Source organism: Oculina patagonica, chromosome 3 (assembly GCF_052425735.1).
Source record: "Oculina patagonica isolate OP01 chromosome 3, crgOcupat, whole genome shotgun sequence".
In the NCBI taxonomy this organism is placed as follows: domain Eukaryota; kingdom Metazoa; phylum Cnidaria; class Anthozoa; order Scleractinia; family Oculinidae; genus Oculina; species Oculina patagonica.
Window position 1 is genome coordinate 11088847 of NC_135760.1, and position 17598 is coordinate 11106444.

General features: G+C 37.8%; 3 protein-coding genes across 9 annotated transcripts in view; 2 read left to right on the forward strand and 1 right to left on the reverse strand.

Moving 5' to 3' along the window:
• LOC144646496 (uncharacterized) overlaps positions 1 to 6671 on the forward strand; it is a 118874-nt gene extending 112203 nt beyond the window's left edge. For 5 of the 6 annotated variants that reach the window (XM_078506103.1, XM_078506105.1, XM_078506100.1 and 2 more), the window contains exon 2: positions 3044 to 6671. In XM_078506103.1, coding sequence (XP_078362229.1) covers positions 3081 to 6209 — 3129 coding nt within the window. In that variant the 5' untranslated portion in view covers positions 3044 to 3080 and the 3' untranslated portion in view covers positions 6210 to 6671. Of the gene's footprint in view, positions 1 to 440; positions 1578 to 3043 lie in introns of those variants that run through there. The other variant, XM_078506101.1, reaches the window with a different exon arrangement.
• LOC144645840 (protein NLRC5-like) overlaps positions 1 to 7702 on the forward strand; it is a 46078-nt gene extending 38376 nt beyond the window's left edge. The window contains exon 2 of the mRNA XM_078505378.1: positions 7548 to 7702. The gene's annotated coding sequence lies outside the window, so the exon portion shown is untranslated. The remainder of the gene's footprint in view (positions 1 to 7547) is intronic.
• Positions 7703 to 9317: 1615 nt separating this feature from the next.
• LOC144646551 (eukaryotic translation initiation factor 3 subunit C-like) overlaps positions 9318 to 17598 on the reverse strand; it is a 48379-nt gene continuing 40098 nt past the window's right edge. Inside the window, exons 1-5 of one of the 2 annotated variants that reach the window (XM_078506191.1) lie at positions 16515 to 16709; positions 12034 to 12082; positions 10840 to 10957; positions 10310 to 10388; positions 9318 to 9864 (exon numbers count right to left, since the gene is read on the reverse strand). In XM_078506191.1, the coding sequence (XP_078362317.1) occupies positions 9716 to 9864; positions 10310 to 10388; positions 10840 to 10899 (288 nt within the window). In that variant the 5' untranslated portion in view covers positions 10900 to 10957; positions 12034 to 12082; positions 16515 to 16709 and the 3' untranslated portion in view covers positions 9318 to 9715. Of the gene's footprint in view, positions 9865 to 10309; positions 10431 to 10839; positions 10958 to 12033; positions 12083 to 16514; positions 16710 to 17598 lie in introns of those variants that run through there. The other variant, XM_078506192.1, reaches the window with a different exon arrangement.

The window sequence follows — 17598 nt, forward strand, 5'->3', positions numbered from 1 at the left end:
TTAAACGTGTGGTGAACAGAAATGGTTTAAGTGAAAATATGTTCGCAATGTAAGTGACATCTCAAGATGTCTATCGCTGAATGATTATGGCATCACTGAAGTTACTTTGTTCATGGTACATCAGTATATAGACAAACGGCCACAAAACATTTCTTGAGAATTAGCCCAAGAGATAAGCAAATTAGTGGAGAGGACGTGTGAAATTTCGTAACGACGGAACAGTGATATCCGTTGTCTTGAAATTAGTTAAAAATAAAATACTGAGTTTGTGAAGCGTACACAGTTGCGAAATACTGCTCATTTCTACTATGTTTCTACTTCAATTCTACTCTATTAACTTGAAATCGAAAAAAGGGAAGAATTAGTCAATGCAAACACTCGATCATCATCTTAATTTTACTCAATCTAATCATAATTTCCTGCGCCTAGAAGGGAGTGGAAACGTATGTTGTTCATTTGGCTTACATTACCATCATTAGGGAAAACTGTTTGATTGCGAAATCTGCTCTCTCGGATGTATTATAAATGCGAATCGACAGCGAATCGAATCGCGAAGCAAATCGAATCGATGTACAAACATTACTCACTTTTTTTTAGTGGTTGTTATTTTGGCGGAAAATACTGTAAAACTGCATGTTACGGTAATTGCTTAGACCTGGACAATTGATAAAGTATTTTTAAACGCAGATCACTTCGGTACTTGGGCGTGAAAATATGATTGCAATTTTATCAATCATCAATGTAAATGATCTCTTGTGCATAGCCGAAGGGATTTGTCTAAATCGGTTTATAGTACAACAGTAGAACAGCAAAGTTCGTGAGAGTTATCAACAGATCGGCAGATTGTGAAATCAAAACAGGGAATAAACGTATCTATCTATCTTTAATTTTTTTTAACCACCACTGAACTCAGTATAAAGCAAAAACAGAAAAACAAAAAACAGTGTTGGAAGGATACTGATCCTAATCATTTATATTTTCCCAAAGTATTGCAATTCGGTATACTTCATGATTAGTTATAGCTGGTTAGATCTTGGCGAGGATCCTATACTTTTGTTTCTCCATGGTGGCCCTTGCTAATTTACGTTTTGGTTATAAAACATTTCTGTCAAAATAGTATCATTGGAATCCTGCAACAAAATAAATCAAAACCGGCCAAGGTATAAAAGGTTAATCTCAGCAAAAAGATCACACACAAAAAACGGGATGAAGGATGAGAAAAAAATCCCACATTCCAACCTGTCGTGGAGAATGTCCTACCCATCAATCACTTTTCTAATGGTGATCAGTTTAGATATGTGATCGTGAAGAATGGGTAGGAGGCTGACTAAATGCATGCCAATTTAAATTTTTGACAGAAATGTCCTCCTTATATGGCAAAGGGGAGGAGAAATGACAGAATCGGGCGTGTGGCCTCTAATTGTCGAGGAGGCAGGAGATTTCATTCCTCAGAAGAAGCATCCGCCCGGATACGCCGTCCACAAGCTTTATTTAGTCTCTTATCAACTCTCTTTATTTAGTCTCTTAACTCTTTCTTTTTGAATTCGCCCGCTATTTTTTGACCTCCGTGAATGCAGGTTGGTTTTGCATTTCTTTTTCTTTAAAACATTAGGGTTTAAGCTGGATATGTGTGGTTAGAATCTAAGCTGATCTAGCTAGTGTTAACTGTTCGCCGCATAATATAAATTGGCATAACGGAACGCCAGTCGTACCGTTTCTTTAAAGGTTTGTTCATCTATATCTAGCTAGCATTCTCTTCTAGCGATGTCACACTCGTTTGTCATGCTTGCACAATCGTTATAGAAACAACCCTTCCGCGATTCAAGCGAAGGAAAAAAGCTTTACATTACGGCCGAACGCTTTGGAATGCTTCCCAAAACTGATTTTTCAACTTAACTCTTTTGCTCTTAGATGCCTTAGTATATTCTTTATAAGACTGAGTCACAGTTTGCGATACCTCGGTATGTGATCTAGCGATGTCTATATTCGACAATCATGAGCAGCGATTCCGTTGGAAGGGAGCTATACGAAAGTCGCAGACACTGGTCATCAGTGTAGTATATTCAGTTTCTTGTAATCATTGAATGTCATATTTGTTACTCATCCAAATCAATTCGGTGTAATCAATTGACCCAAAAAAGAAACTATCGCATTAAATCGTTCTTTCTTCGAGCTAGTGGCATGATTTCATCATTGCAGAAACTTTCCCTAATTTCGATATTGACGGAGTATATGCTGCTCCGTGTTTCAGATATTAGCCGACTGGTATGGGCGGAAAATTCTGCAAAACAGGCAAAACTACATACTTTGGTTATTTACCCTTATTTTTCTTGGCTTCCAAGTCATAAACGATTGATAAAGTACTGGAAAAATGTGGCTAGAAGTCATTGTAAAGCGTGCGGTGTACGTTCGCAATGAAAGTGACTTTTCAAGATGTCTATCGCTGAACAATAATATTCTTGGTTTTCACTCTCACGCCCTAAAATATTTAAATCCGAACCAGTTGATGAAAGAAGCAAAGAATTTGAAATGTTATAAAGGATACACAACTTTTTTTCAGCTTTTGATGTTATTTTCTTTTTAAGTTTACTTTTACACGACCCCACAAATCTTCACTCTAATCTTGAGATCTTCAATTTTTCCGCGGTGGTCGTCGCATCTTCGATTTCTTCGGAGATACCGATAGAGGTGCTCATATTTACTGACGGGCCCACCCACGGTAATTAATTTCTGCTCTAAATACTTGAAATGTTAGACGGCAGTAATAAGAAAGAGTAACTGATAAAGACAATACAAAGAATTTGCTGGGCTGATATGCAACTATAGATTGTAAAAAGATTATATCGATTAATCATTGTGACATGGAATACAGTTAAAAGCATCCTTTGTTTTAACAGGCAATAGATGTCTAGTTAAGTTGACAATAACAAGTATAATAACTTGATAGCTAAGTCCGGTCTTGTGACAAACTTGTGATCAATCGGTCTTTGTGTTTTATTTGGACTTTACACGTCCCATTCCAATCAATGTTATTTTTTTACAGATCCACTGAACGACCTGACAAGCGTAATCAAATACAAATGGAAAATCTGAAAGAATTGTTAACGGCGAAAACCTTCAACAGGATCAGTTATGCAGCAGTCATTAGCTGGGTACTGTTTGGAGTTATTCTGCTCGGAATCTTTGCAGAAATGGACAACAGTGAGTCGAGGTTCGACTTTCGCTGTGGTGCGAAAAGTGAAAACATGGACCTTGTCCGTGGAAAGTGTTTCGAACAGTACGAGAAGAAATACAGCAAATTCGGTATTCCTGTCTACGGCTTTGTGATTCTCAACTTCTCGACGATTGCAATTGTTTGCGTGATTTACTCTCAATTCGTTAAGTCAAGAGTTGAACAGCTGCTGGAAGCCAATTTAAACAGAGATGCCGAGAGACAGCGCCCACCTGAAACACGCAAACTGTTTGCGGCGTACTGTTGTCAGCTTGCCGCTAGACTTTCTTTAGGAATAATTTTTATAGTCCTACAAACTCAACTACTATATCCTTTCTTCTTTCCGTCGAACTTTGACTGTGATGATACGCCAGAAAGCAGTCGTGCTGCGAATGACTCAATCGGCAACATTCAGAACAGGACTATATACGAGTGTCACAACCAAAGAGCTACAAAGAAAACCTTCTGGATGTACGCTGTAATCGTGGTAAATGGATTTTTTTCGCTTATCCTTTTGACCGAAATCATGTGGATCTTACTACGAGCAGGACGCGAGGACTCACAGTTTTTGGCTGATCATCTGAATTCCGGGCAGCTGCCTCCAGAGCCGCCGCAACAAGAACCAGTACAGCAAGTCTCCCAAGAAATACCACTAGAAGAACTGCCATCATCAATCATCGACGGGTTCATCAAAAGCCTTAAGAAAAGTATCATTGAAGACACGGAGACACTCCCAGATTTCAAGCCACTGTTTCAGCCTGATCATGGCGAGGGCGAAAGAATGGAAGATCTTAAGCTCGACAGTATTTATACCAATTTGGTTCTTATTCCCAACAGGGCGCAATACGACTTTAGCGGAATAGATAGACAGGAACAACTCAAAGTGTACCCCAAGCCAAGAAAAAATCTGCAAGCACTGAAAGGACGAGAAGAAATTCTTGACGCTAAAAACAAGAAAACTTTGCTCATTGGTCGTCCTGGAATTGGAAAAACACTGTTTTCCACCAAGTTTCTTCGAGACTGGGCTTCGAGTAGAGCGTTCAACAAAACACATGAACTAAATTTCAAAATTGCGTTCCTGATAAAGTTCAGGCAATTTAACAAGGTAGAAAAACTTAGTCTTCGTGATTTACTGACATGGTCTGAGTATTCACAGACAGAACATCTCCCTGACGAGGTATGGAATTACATTTGTGAAAATCCCGACAAAGTGCTTATCCTGTTTGATGGCTTAGACGAGTACATAGAAAACTCAAGTATCGCTACCGAGGCCGTTCATAACAACCGAAAAGCAAGTGTTGAACAGGCGATGCCACTATATTCTCTCTATGCCAAAGTAATTAATGAAGAGCTTCTCCCCGGAGCCGCCGTTTTAACGACTACAAGAGCCACTGCCGTGTCAAGCGTCAGAAATCTTAAATTCGAAAAAACCTTTGAAATTCTTGGCTTTGCAGCCGAACAAGTCGAAAAATATGTGGAGAATTTTACGCACGAAGCAGCGGAAAACCTGAGCGACGCAGGAGAAAAGATAAAGAAACACATCCGCGGGAATATGAACATATTTTCACTGTGCTACATTCCAGTTAGCTGTTTCATAGTTTGTTCGTCGCTGCTAGAAGTTCTCAAGTCCTCCACGGAGAGCGGAAAGCGTTTGACTGGTGGCCTTCCTGTGAAACTCACACAGATTTACAAGTTGGCCCTGAGGCTGTTCTACTTCAGGCACAACGAGCAGTATCGAGATAAACCTCTTACGCGGGAAGTTATTGAAGCAAAGGAACTACCTCCCGAAGTGGAAAAGCAGTTCAAGAATCTAGGAGAACTTGCATTCAAAGGTATAAAACAAAGAAAACTTATCTTTGAATCAAGCGAAGTACCGCAGGGATTGGAAAACAGTTCGTTATTCCATAAGATGCCGGATCGTAAAAGTGGCCCATTCAAGCACGAAGCTCAATTCTGTTTCATTCATCTGACGATGCAAGAGTTCCTCGCAGCGAAGCATATAACCGATACCATGAAAGAAGCAGAATTGAGAACATTTGTTAAAGACCACATCAACAAAGGTGAGTGGCATGTCGTGTTGGAGTTTGTGGCTGGCTTGCTCGGTGAACGAGATGAGCAATTGATGAAGATCTTTACTGATCTGCTTCCCGAGAAAACAGAAAAGAAAAATGGAGGTGAGCTGATGTATATGCCACTCGAATCAGAGCCACGCACATTTACCTGTTGGCCGACTGACAGCGAAAAACATCTAGCACTGACAATTATTAAATGTATTCACGAAGGCAGTGAATCAAACGTAGTACAAAGCAAGTTAGAAAGCATTAGTTTTAATGCAGTAGATTTTAGTGATTGTAGTCTCGCTCCTGCTGACTGTACAGCAATAGTGCATGTGTTTAAAAATGTTAAACAAATTGCGCTCATAAAGTTGTCCGATAATAACATTGGCCCGTTGTTGTGTGTAGAGATTATAAAGTTGTTTGACAATGACAATAGTCAACTAACGCACTTAAACCTCGCGGTCAATTGGATAGGACATGAAGGTGTAAAACAATTGAGTAAATTAATTGTAAATAGTAATTTAGAATTGTTAAACCTCAGTGTCAATAGCATTGCAGATAAAGGATTAATTTATTTAAGTGATAAACTTGTAAATACAAAAGTAAAATCGTTATACCTCAGTGACAATAATATTACAGATAAAGGATTAAATTATTTAAGTGATAAAATTGTAAATACAAAAATAGAATCGTTAAACCTCAGTTACAATAGCATTACAGATAAAGGATTAAATTATTTAAGTGATAAACTTGTAAATACAAAAATAGAATCGTTAAAACTCTATGGCAATAATATTACAGATAAAGGATTAAATTATTTAAGTGATAAACTTGTTAATACAAAAGTAAAATGGTTAAACCTCCGCGCCAATCCAAACATAACAAGTGAAGCTAAACTGCGCATCCAAGATGCTAATCCTAATTGCTTTGTCCTCATTTAAAATTATTTCAAAACTATTGTCATTGTCTTTCCAAAAATATCAACTGAACAAATTGTAAGGATTATTATTGTTGGGTGACCGACTGAAAAAAGACAAAACAGGAACTCCGTAAAAAAAAACTCAAAACAATCTTAAAATAAATGAAGACAAGTTTTCATGTCAGTGACTGATGCGTGAAGATATGAATCATGTTAAGATTGAAGTCGCTTTACATCTTCAATACAACAACAGATGTCTAGGTAAGATGAATTTTTGTGTTTTATATCATTTGACAATGATTCAAGCATCTTGTGTAAGATGTGGTTTTATATTTACGGAGTTTTTGAAAAACAAAGGTCACTCAGCTAAATACCAGTTAAAATATCGTGTTAGGAGAAGACATGTTGCAAACACCACAAATATATCAGGCAAAAACACTTTAATAAGCTACTCAATTCAAAGAAAATTGTACACAGAAAGAAAGACAAAACAAAACATCATTCTTAGCTGTTTTATCGACGGTAGCAAATCCATTGCTTGTGTTTGAAAGTTGTGTTTGCTTCATGTAGCGTGTTTGAAACGGAATTGTCTTTTCAACTCCAAAGGAATTCTAGCAGACGAAACTTTTCAACTCTGAAGATTACTTTGTAGCCAGCAGCACTAAGAAAACTCAGCCTTAGCCAGAAGCGTGAAACTGTCAAACTGAAATGAAAAACAACGCTTGGCGACATTTTGCTGGGAGGTAGGATCGAAATTATCCAATCAAAAAAATGTTGTGTTTCCCGAGAGGTCCTCCTTGCGAGTTGAAAAGAAAATGGCGCCAAAATTGGACCATTACAAATCAAGGCAAGCTTCGGGTAAAAACCTTTTAGTGTGTATAATAATTTTTTCCAGCCTTCGTTCACTGCTGGATTTTTTTTCAAGCCATGAAAGGCTTTGCAGGACTTTTATAGTAAAGAAATATCTAAATGTGTATCAGTTTGCTTGCAAGAATAATTATTTGACATTAAACTATTTGCAGGATTTTTTGGGCAGAATTGCCACTCTTCCCTTGATTTCTAAAGGTCAACCAATTGTTTTTACAAGATATTGTAGCTGTCTTATAGGTTAATGATTTTACATGTAAATACAAAGCCGGTCAGCGCAGTTGCTTTTTACACAACATAATAGCATCTGACTAGTAAATTTTCTTTGTAATAGTCGCTCGCGTCAACAATAGTAGGTGGGAGAGGGGGTGGGGCAAAGCTGTCCTACTCATTCCTCTCTAGCCATGGTATGTTATGCATTTATAAATATATTCGTATAACCTAGTGTGAGCTGATTTGCTCCATGTTGCAACTTGATTTATAGTCAGTTGAGGTGTTTATGCGACCTCCCTGTATATGAACATTTGAAGTATATGAACTTTTTGAACTCGTATTATAGCGGACTTTAACTTATCTTAGTAATAACTGGTCAAGTATGTAAATAGAGCAAAGCTCCTGTCCAGTTCGGAATAAACATGTTTGTGCAAAGTTTTGTGTCATGTTCAATTTTAACTAGATATACTATTGGGGTTTAGGCAGACCTATGTTTGGCTATCCTGGCTCAAAATTTAGCTGACCAATATATTCTCCTGCAACATAATATTAACCTTCTTTGGCTTAGTAGTTTCCATGCCAACAAGCTTATTCGGTTTTTGAGAGGAAGGTGGGGGGGGGGGGGGAATCTTCCAGTAAATATTTTGAATTCAAATCACAAAACAGAAACATTTCTTCGAACGAAATGTTCGCTGAGTATACTTCTTTAGTGATTCATGGGGTGGTCTTCCGGGATTCACATCAGACCAAAAAACATGGCCAACCCTCCAAGAAGCCACCAAAACAAGTTTCTCCCCCCACCCCGCCCACCCAATTTTATCAGACAACAAACACTAGTACCAAATCAACAAGATTGTGGAAAATGTTTGCCGTGGTGATAAATTGAGATTGCACGGGAATGTGTACAGACTTTAGTTCCAGAAAATGTCCATACTCCCCCCCCCCCCCACACACACACACACACACAGAAGGGATTGGAAATTCCTGGCAGGTTGGGGGGTTTCTTTGACCAAGAAATGTTTAGAAATGTATGAAGTTTAATTGGAATTTCCAGAGGGGTGGGGGATTCTTATAAAAATCCCTTGCATGGGGGAGATATGGATATTTTATGGAACTACAGTCGAACCCCTATTAAGCGGCCACCCATTAAGCGGCCACCCCCTATTAAGCGGCCAGTTACTTAAGTCCAGAAAATATTGTCAGTATTATACTGTAAATATGACCCCTTTTAAGCGGCCACCCCTATTAAGCGGCCGCGGCCACCTTTCTGCCGTCCCGATGAGCATTCTTCTATTGTTTTTACCTCTATTTAGCGGCCAATAAGAATGTCATATACGATATTTAAATTAATTTCCAACAAGCTCAGACCGTGACGGCCGATAAAATCATTCAAACACAGGTTTATTGTCGTCTTCCTGTGATTCCGTTATTCATTTTCACCTTATTTTGTATTGAAATAATGTTACCTTTTAAAAAGACCTTATGCTAATTTCTGACAAACCCCTATTAAGCGGCCAACCTCTATTAAGCGGCCAGTTGCCATTTCCCCGAGGGTGACCGCTTAATAGGGGTTCAACTGTACACAATGAAATTCAATAATGGACCTGTTTGCACACCATTAGATATTTTTTGAGCAGCTGGAGTGTTGGGAATAAGCTTCTTCTAAAAGAAAAAAGGAATCATGCTCAGGGGCGGTTTCTCAAAAGCCGCAGAAATACCTTTTTGCCCTGCAAAGTCATTTTACCTACAGGGTGGGCGCTTATTCGAGGTTGTGTGCTTAATCGAATAAATACGGTAGGCCTGAAACTTTGTATGCAGGGAATTGAACCTCTGTTCATATTTTAAATATATGTGAATATAGCAACAGCTTTGTAATGATAAGGTTCAATATTTGAATACAATGCCAGAAATATTTTTATGCTCACACCACAAATTAAACTCTTAACAGAAAAAGCTGGTGATGACTTGCGAGGCTTCACCATGACAGTTACTTATAATTAGTGAACCCAGTCTTCTGCGCGGTTGTGACGAGTAACGGGTCACAAACAAAACCTTGATTTAACCTTTAATATATCGTGCACCAATGGAGATTTTGGGTGCGAAAACTTCAAAAATTGGAATCCCACCTAGTCTTAGACCAACAGTCTCTTGCAATATTGGGAGAAATAATACTTCCATCAAGTACAGGTTATCACAGGCTTCTGTTAGTTTTATTCGCTCACAAGATGTTCACACATTTGAAGATTTCAAAACTGAATACCCAGCAATAAAATAATATACTTTACAATATTATTTCTAGTTGTTATTCACCAGTGGAGTTCTTCTCGGCTTATATATCAATGAAACTTCACAGTATTTTCTTACAAGAACAACATTGCCTTGAATCACAGACAGGACAATAAAATGCCCCTTGATAATCCTTGGTTAGTTGTGCATGTTGTGTCTAGTTCAGTAAGATGACTGTGACTTTTGGTAAGACCTGTCATGCTGTCGTCCATATCTCTCCTGCCAGTTGTATCGATCCTGTCTGTCCTGTTTCTCTGGCCTGTCTTGTCGATCATAATGTTGCTGATTTTGTCGACGATAGCGGCCTTGGCCTGAAAGGGAGAAAAACAGTGTTGACTAAAACAGTAAAATAGCTGAGAGCTTCAGTGAGCAAATATAAGCCTTCCCAAAAATTAACCATTTAGATTACAGGTCATGTTAAATTTCCACCAAAATTATATTTAGCTGGTTCAGTAACATAACACCGGTGCACTGATTTGGTCGTGGTCAATCAATTCAATTGTTGAGTGTAAATGTGCTTTACTTCTGATACTTGAACAAAATTATTTTGACAAATGGTGTTGACAAGTCTGCATTTTACTGAGGGGGGTGGCTTTCAGTCTCTTGCCACACTAGTTAACTTTTCACTGGTTTGACAATAAATCAAACCTTTAGAGTGGTTTAATGTGAGAGGTGACTGCGAGTATCATTTGTGCAAAACTCATCTATTTGCAGGTAAATGTTGTCCAGAGAAGAAAAAAATTAAGCAGTTCTTACCTTGCCTGTCCTTGAACTGGACAAATCCTCCATGCCTTGTGTCATAGATACGTTCATTGTTTTCTACTAAAGTGCTGACCTGAAAAACAGAAAACACCGAAAAAACAATACTTGTGATAACCTGAGCATGTGAAAGCAAAAAAAAATCCCCAAATAGGTTTAGTGAAAACAGTGTTAAAATACCAATCTGTTCCTCATGTGACCAAATGAAAACCAGTGCTAGGATAATATCAATCCCTAATAGCCCATCTTTGGCATATCAAAATTCTAACATGACTTTTTGGCTTTCTAGTTAAAAATGCAAATTTTCAAATATTCCTTTGTCTGTGAACTTGGGCTATTCAAATACATTGACTGCATAAATACGAAAACATATGAACTCTAATATGTGCTTCCTAAATTAACATCTTCTTATGGATACAAAATGAACAAAAGAAATCAAACCAAGGAAAAACTACAGAAGTTGTTTCATATATTTTATTAGCTTCAGGTTAAAAGCATGTTGACTTCACAGTGATGTTGAGTTTTACCTTGTCTGCCAATTGTAGTGCCAGGCTCTGGAGAAGAGAAGGCTCGGCTCCTCGGTGCATTATCACTCTACCAGTTGTTTTATCAGCACATCCATATCAGGATCAGGCCACAGACATCCTTGGCAAAAAACAATAGGTGCATTTCAATACAGAAAAAATCTTGGCTTTATTTAGTTTCAAGCCCTTTTTTAATTGGTAGGCTGATTTTTGGAGGGACTTACATGTGTTACTCTAGGAATTTTCCAATTCAAAAATGTTCAGGTCTGTATGTGAATGAAACTTAGTGTGTGAAAATTTCAGCTGTACATAAGAATACAGTTTACATGTTGTTAATGAGAGCTTCCAATCCTGCAGAGGCATTTGTAGAATAGTTCTTATATTTAAATTTATTTTACACAACACACAAAAAATACGCAGCCGCTGTATTGATTTTTATGATGTTTGATAATTTATAGAGGTTACTTGTACATATCATTTTTTTACCGGTATCTACGGTACATATAGGTAGAATATATATTAAGAAGATAAAAAAGATTACTGCACTGTGGGGTGCAAGTTTTCAGATTGCTGCCCATCCACTTTGTTCTACTGCTGTTGGAAAATTGTATTGCTTTTTTGCATTATAATTTACAACTAAGTAATTAAATTAGAGTCGTCGATAAATAAAGCATCAAATTAACAGTTGGTAGAAGAGCAATTTAATAAAAGTTTGGTTAAATGAAGTTTTTTCTATTTTCTAGTTAATAGTGGTCTACACTGTAGTAAAAAATATATTTAACCGGCATCATTTTTCCAGCATGGCTCAAGAGTGCAACTTTCAACAACAGTAGCAGTAAAATATTAGGATATGCAGTACATGAGCCACACTGGAATGTCTGGAATTGTGTTCTTTTGAATGTTATCAAAACAGTTAATTATTACTGTGATCGATCGCGTCATGGCCCCAAGTCTCTCAATGTAACATTCCCTTGAGGACTAGTTTGCAGTTCGCTGTGTATTTTGAAACCCACGCTCCCTCCGTAGGGCCTTTATTTTAACTGTAAATTAAACAAATATTTTAGCCCAAACATGTCTCTCATGGAGCAATGAACAAGTTATTAGTCAACGAAAGTGGGTGGGACAGCAATATATAAATTCTGAATTATTTGACAGTTTAGTGATTTTTGTAATGATTTATCTCAGTCTACATCTTACCTTAAAGAAGTAAATAGTTGGGATCACTCAGCCTTGGGTACTGCCCAGCCTGGGGACATGAAGAAAAAAACATTCAAGGCAAAAAGAACTTAGAAACTTTGAGGTCTGATGGAATTATTAATTATTTTAATGGTTGGAAAATGATGGAGCTATAAGGAACATTACATCCAAACTGATCTAAACCTGTATAAAAATAATATTTTCTCTTTCCAATGACATTAAATTGTTGTTGTTATTTACTAAGTGATTAACAAAAAATGTTGTCCTAGTTTGTTTCACTGCCATTATACAATTAATATAGCAGGTTGCATTGTGTGCAAGCTACATGTACAACTTCTACCGCTTCTCACCGTTTACCGTGGTATTGCTTGCCGCAAAATTCTTCAGTAACACATGAGAAAATTTGTGGCATGCCGCGCCTTTCCCAAGGAAAGAACACAGTATCAATCTGCAGTTTGACCGACTGGAGGTAAAACTGTGGCAAATTGGTAAATAGTTTTGGTTGATACACTGTATGCCAAAGATCTTCAGCGGGATTTTTGCCTTTTTTCACTATTATCATAAAAATCTTGGTGTATCTTTGATGTGAACTACACATGAAATGTGCCTTGGCAAATACAAATACACACTGTAAGTTAAAAATAAAATATTTTTATAAAAAAATATAGTAAGGCTTTTGTATGTAAGGCTTATGCTTGTTAATGTATGTTTTATGTCTCAATTCAATAAAAAAAAATAAATGCTACCATTTTCTTTATAAAAAAGTCTTATGGGATTAGTATAAAAAATTACGAAACGATAAATACATGTATTTCAAAATTTTTTAAAAGCTTAGCTCATAAAGAATGAGTTAGTTTACCTCAGTTATATAAAAGGAGAACTTTGATAGCCAGCAGAAAAACATTCTAACGTGATAAAATTATAACACATTTTCAGACCTCGCAACCTCAAAGAACCAGAAATCTGGAGATTGAGGTAATAAAATCAGGAGATTCCAGTAAAAACTGGGAGATTGATCAACTGAGGGACAAAAATAACTAAAACCAGGTGCTAATCAAAAAAGTGTTTGTTTCCTGTTGATGAAACACTTAAAATGCGATGTAACCTTTGCTACACAAAAATTAACGTTATTTTCATGGCTTATGTCTTCTCTATGTGGTTACGCATTGTGTGTATAGCAGACAAACTATAGATTGAAATACTTCTACTGATTACTCAGACCATGTGCTATAGGATAAGTGATCACCAAAATAATAAAAGCAAATGTGTTCCACAACACATTCATAAGGTTCCAAGCTTTTATTGAACCAAGAAGTCCTGGATACTTAACTATAGACTAAGAGTTCCCATGCTAGACAAACACCATTTTTTGGGGGGTAGGTACGGTTACATGTGGACTTCTAGCTAAGCTTATTTGCATTTGGTGTTATGTGTTATCATACTCTGGGTAGGAAGATAACTCCTTCAATCATTCAATCTATAAGATCCAAGGGTGACCATCTGCAAAGGAAACCAGTCCAACTCATAATCACACAGGAAGTCATATATTGTAAACATGGATTTACCGTATTTTCTCATTTAAACGCCCCCTGCGTTTATTTCAAACTTGGCTCCGTGGATCCGGCGTTTATTTGAATGGTGCAGTTTACTGGAGCAAAATGTTTATAAAAGAAGGGTTTTAAATCATTATTTGTGACATAAACGTAATTTGCCATCATACCTAAAGCATATTACACCTCAAATAAATGCCTGGAAGGCTTACTTAAAACTCTAGCTCGGAGACCCGGCGTTTATTCGGGGCCCGGCGTTTAATCAAGAAAATACGGTACCCAGAGTTGTTGCAGTCTTAGACTGTCCACAGCCTCTATTTTCACTTGTGCCTCCCATTTTCCCCCTGGCCTCCAGTTCTCTCACCGTTCTTTCACCGCGCTCATTCAATCAAAAAATAAGAAAAAATAGAGGGCTGTGAACAGTATATTGTGTGGTTCCAGAAAATATCCATACCCCCACCACGGAGGAAATTGGAAATTCCAGAGGGGTGGGGGGGTCAAGGGCCCAGGAAATTCCGAAGAGAAGGGGGGGTTGCCAGTGGAATTATGTTTCCAGACGGTCAAGTTTGATGAAGTGCAAACTAGTTTCAAAAATCGTTTCTTACCTACTCTACAAGCGTTTTACATAGCAAAAATAGCACTCTGGGTTCTTGATTCACAATCGCTTTACATTTAAAACGGGTTTTCTTTCTCCTGAAAGCACACTGAAAGCAAATAATTTCACTGAAATCCTCCATGTTCGTTCGTCCGCCATTACTTGTTACCAGTTCCCTGAAACTTGTCACGTGGTTTGACCGAAAGGCACTGGTGTCAAGGGTTGCTTGTTTCACGTCATTCTCGTCCCCATAGCCCTTTCGTTTCTCTTAGCCGGCTGGGCCTTGGCACGAGGAAACAAAGGGCTCTGGGGACACAGAATTTCCAGTCCTAGATTCTAGGACTTCCGGTCTTCATGTATGCAGTCATGACGTTTCAAAAGAATGTATGAGAGAGTCGTTACATTTTCGACTTCCGTTCAGGAATTCTTTGTTCCAAACAGCCAATCAAAAAAATTCGAATTAATTCAAAAATCCTATGTCCCCAGAGCCCTCCGTTTTCTCGTGCCAAGCCGGCTAAGAGAAACGAAAGGGCTATGGGGACGAGAATGGTTTCACGTTCGATCGAAGGAAAATCGTCCTTGTTTGTGAAAAGTTTCATGTTTATTAGCGATGAAAATAGTGTAATGATGTCAGAAACTCGAGATTAACATGGTTTTGTTATTTCTGGCTATTTGTTTGTAATTTTCCTGTTAAATTTTGCTTTCTCAGCGAGCATTAGCGATTTTGCGATCACGTTTACGGTGAATGTTTATGGTTTATATCAACACTTCAAATCCGTGTTCTAATACATTTTAAATAGCGGTTTTCTAAAGCGATTGGAATGAAAAGGGATGGATGGTTATACAACAAGGTAATTTGACAAGTGACTACCAGATATTTTGTTTGTTTACTTTTGAGGAAATTTCTTATTTTGTCTTCAGCAGTACATGTAACGTATGTATCGTTCTAACATATCTTCCGATCGATCAGTTATACACTGTAACTGTTTACAAGAGAGGTGACCTAAAATTTAGAGCATTGTACAATTTATCTTTTTTTCCAGAGGGGCTGGGGGGTATGCAATATACTTTTGGAAATTCCGGAGGGGTGGGGGGTTTATTTTTCTTAACAAAAACGGAAATTCCAGAGAGGTGGGGGGTCTTACGTGAAATACCCTCCGTGGTGGGGGTATGGATATTTTCTGGAACCACACATTGCAGTCTTGCTTAATGAATTGAATTTTGCAAGCGTGATATGTTGTAAACATGGATTTACCCAGAGTTGTTGGAGCCTTGCTTAATTAAATGGTTGAAATTTGCAAGCATGATATGTTGTAAACATGGATTTACCCAGAGTTGTTGGAGCCTTGCTTAATTAAATGGTTGAAATTTGCAAGCATGACATCAGCTTTCAAACAAATTGAAAAAATACAGGCTATCCCACTTTTACAACTTTCCTTTTCCTTCCATCATGTACTGACGTTCAAATGTTAAGGTTACACAATACTTTCGCGGGTGTCCTTCACAAGTTTTTTTACTCACATTGTTTTAAAGTAAACTACCACAAACTATATATCAATAGAAAGGTAAAGAACTGTGAAATTCGAAAAAATATCCGATGCTTGGCAGAGCCATCCTTGAGAAGAAAGTAGGCGGTAAAGAGAAAACGACTGAGTGTCATTCCGCCAAATTAATCGGGTATCAAACACAACCACTATTACAAAAGTACTGCACAATGTTTACGTAAATCAGCAAGCATCAATCTCTCAAAGTGTGTCAGGCTTTTTCCTTTTGGGGGGCCCCCTTAATTCTTATTGGTTATCTTTTTATAGATCCGTAAAGTTCAAAAGTATGGAATAGTTTGCCGACCCTGTTGCGTTCCCAGTCATCACAAGCAAAATATCCAAAATAAAGAAAATCCCTGTCTCACGGCAAAAAAATCCTGAGACTTGAGAGGTCTGCATTTTTGAGTCAGGCTATTTTGTCAACTTAAGTTTGCCACCTCTTTGTCTTGGTCATTGTTACAAACTGCCCATCATAAAATAATGAATTCGGAGAATAATGAAGTTGCTCTTCCCAATTCAGCTAAACTTCAGAATACGACATAAACGCGTTAACATTGCAGCCATTTAGCGCTATTTAGACCCAGGACATATCTAATCGATATTTTCGATACTCGATAGAAATCGAACGTAATCGATACTAAAGTTTGTCGTAGATCCACAACACTTTGACAATGTTATGACACAACTTATCATCAATAACAGGACAGACGCATAAAAAACTAATGTCAATTTGTTAATTCGATGATCGATTTCTATCGACTAGTTACAAGAACAGAGAGTGAAATTTCTTACCTGATTTAGAATAATATACACCTCTGTGCACTCTAATAGAATAGTCCCTGTTGACGACATCTAATTTTTCGGAAATTTTGTTTAACAATTTAGTTTCAAGCTTTGCTAAAACAGGCAAATAACGTAAAAATTCTCACACGAGTCGCCAAAGCCCGCCATCCGCCATGTTTGTTTTCGTTATCATTGGTATAACCGCTCACTGTTGACTCGCTGGCTCAAAAAGCGGACGGCGATGATTGCGGAGGGGGTGGCGATCCATTTTAGCGGGGTGGAGGTGTGGATCAAGTAAATTCCATAATTTGCATTCAGTGTACAAACATCTTGCGTTGCTTGAACTGCCAAGAGTTATTTCTCTCCCCTCCCCCTGTCTCAGAGGGCAATCCCCGCTTACTGCTCCACCAAAATGTCATATTCTCTGCATTAAAATCAAAACTTGGCTTTTATCAATTTATTTCGAAAGCATTTTTGATGAGTCACACAATGGTGTTCTTTTGTAATAAGCTCGTTTTGGTTGGTCAGGTTTTTGAGAAAATGGAAAAAAAATATCCTTCGATTGTTATGGCTGTTCAACTCCCTCCGTCACTGAACTCGTATAAATCAACTTAAGTCACTAAACAGTTGAAGATATCGTCCAATAGGTAACAGTCACTTCAGTCATAAACAGATCTTGAAATATTCCCTACGTAAAAACCAATCATGATCAATGGACATAGCAATAAAATCAATCAAAACTGGTCGAGGCTTGAAACGGTTGCTCCCAATAGAACACTACTAAACATACATGAATAATATTTTGTTTACTGAAAAATTCTTGCAAGGCTTTGAGGGGTTTTATAAAAATACTACACTACATAAACTAGTTGAGAATAACATTCGTATACTGGGCGTCCTACCCCTCCGTTCACTTTTCTGAAGGTACGTTTGTATGGGTTAATTGGCTGAGCTACGCCCCATAAAAAATCAAAGGATTACCGACTTGTCGACAATTTCCATTTTTAACGAAAATTTGTCCTTATGGCCTGCGGGAAGGAAGGCGGGGGTGGGAAAACAATGACAGAATCGCTGTGTGAAGCCTTTTTAAAGT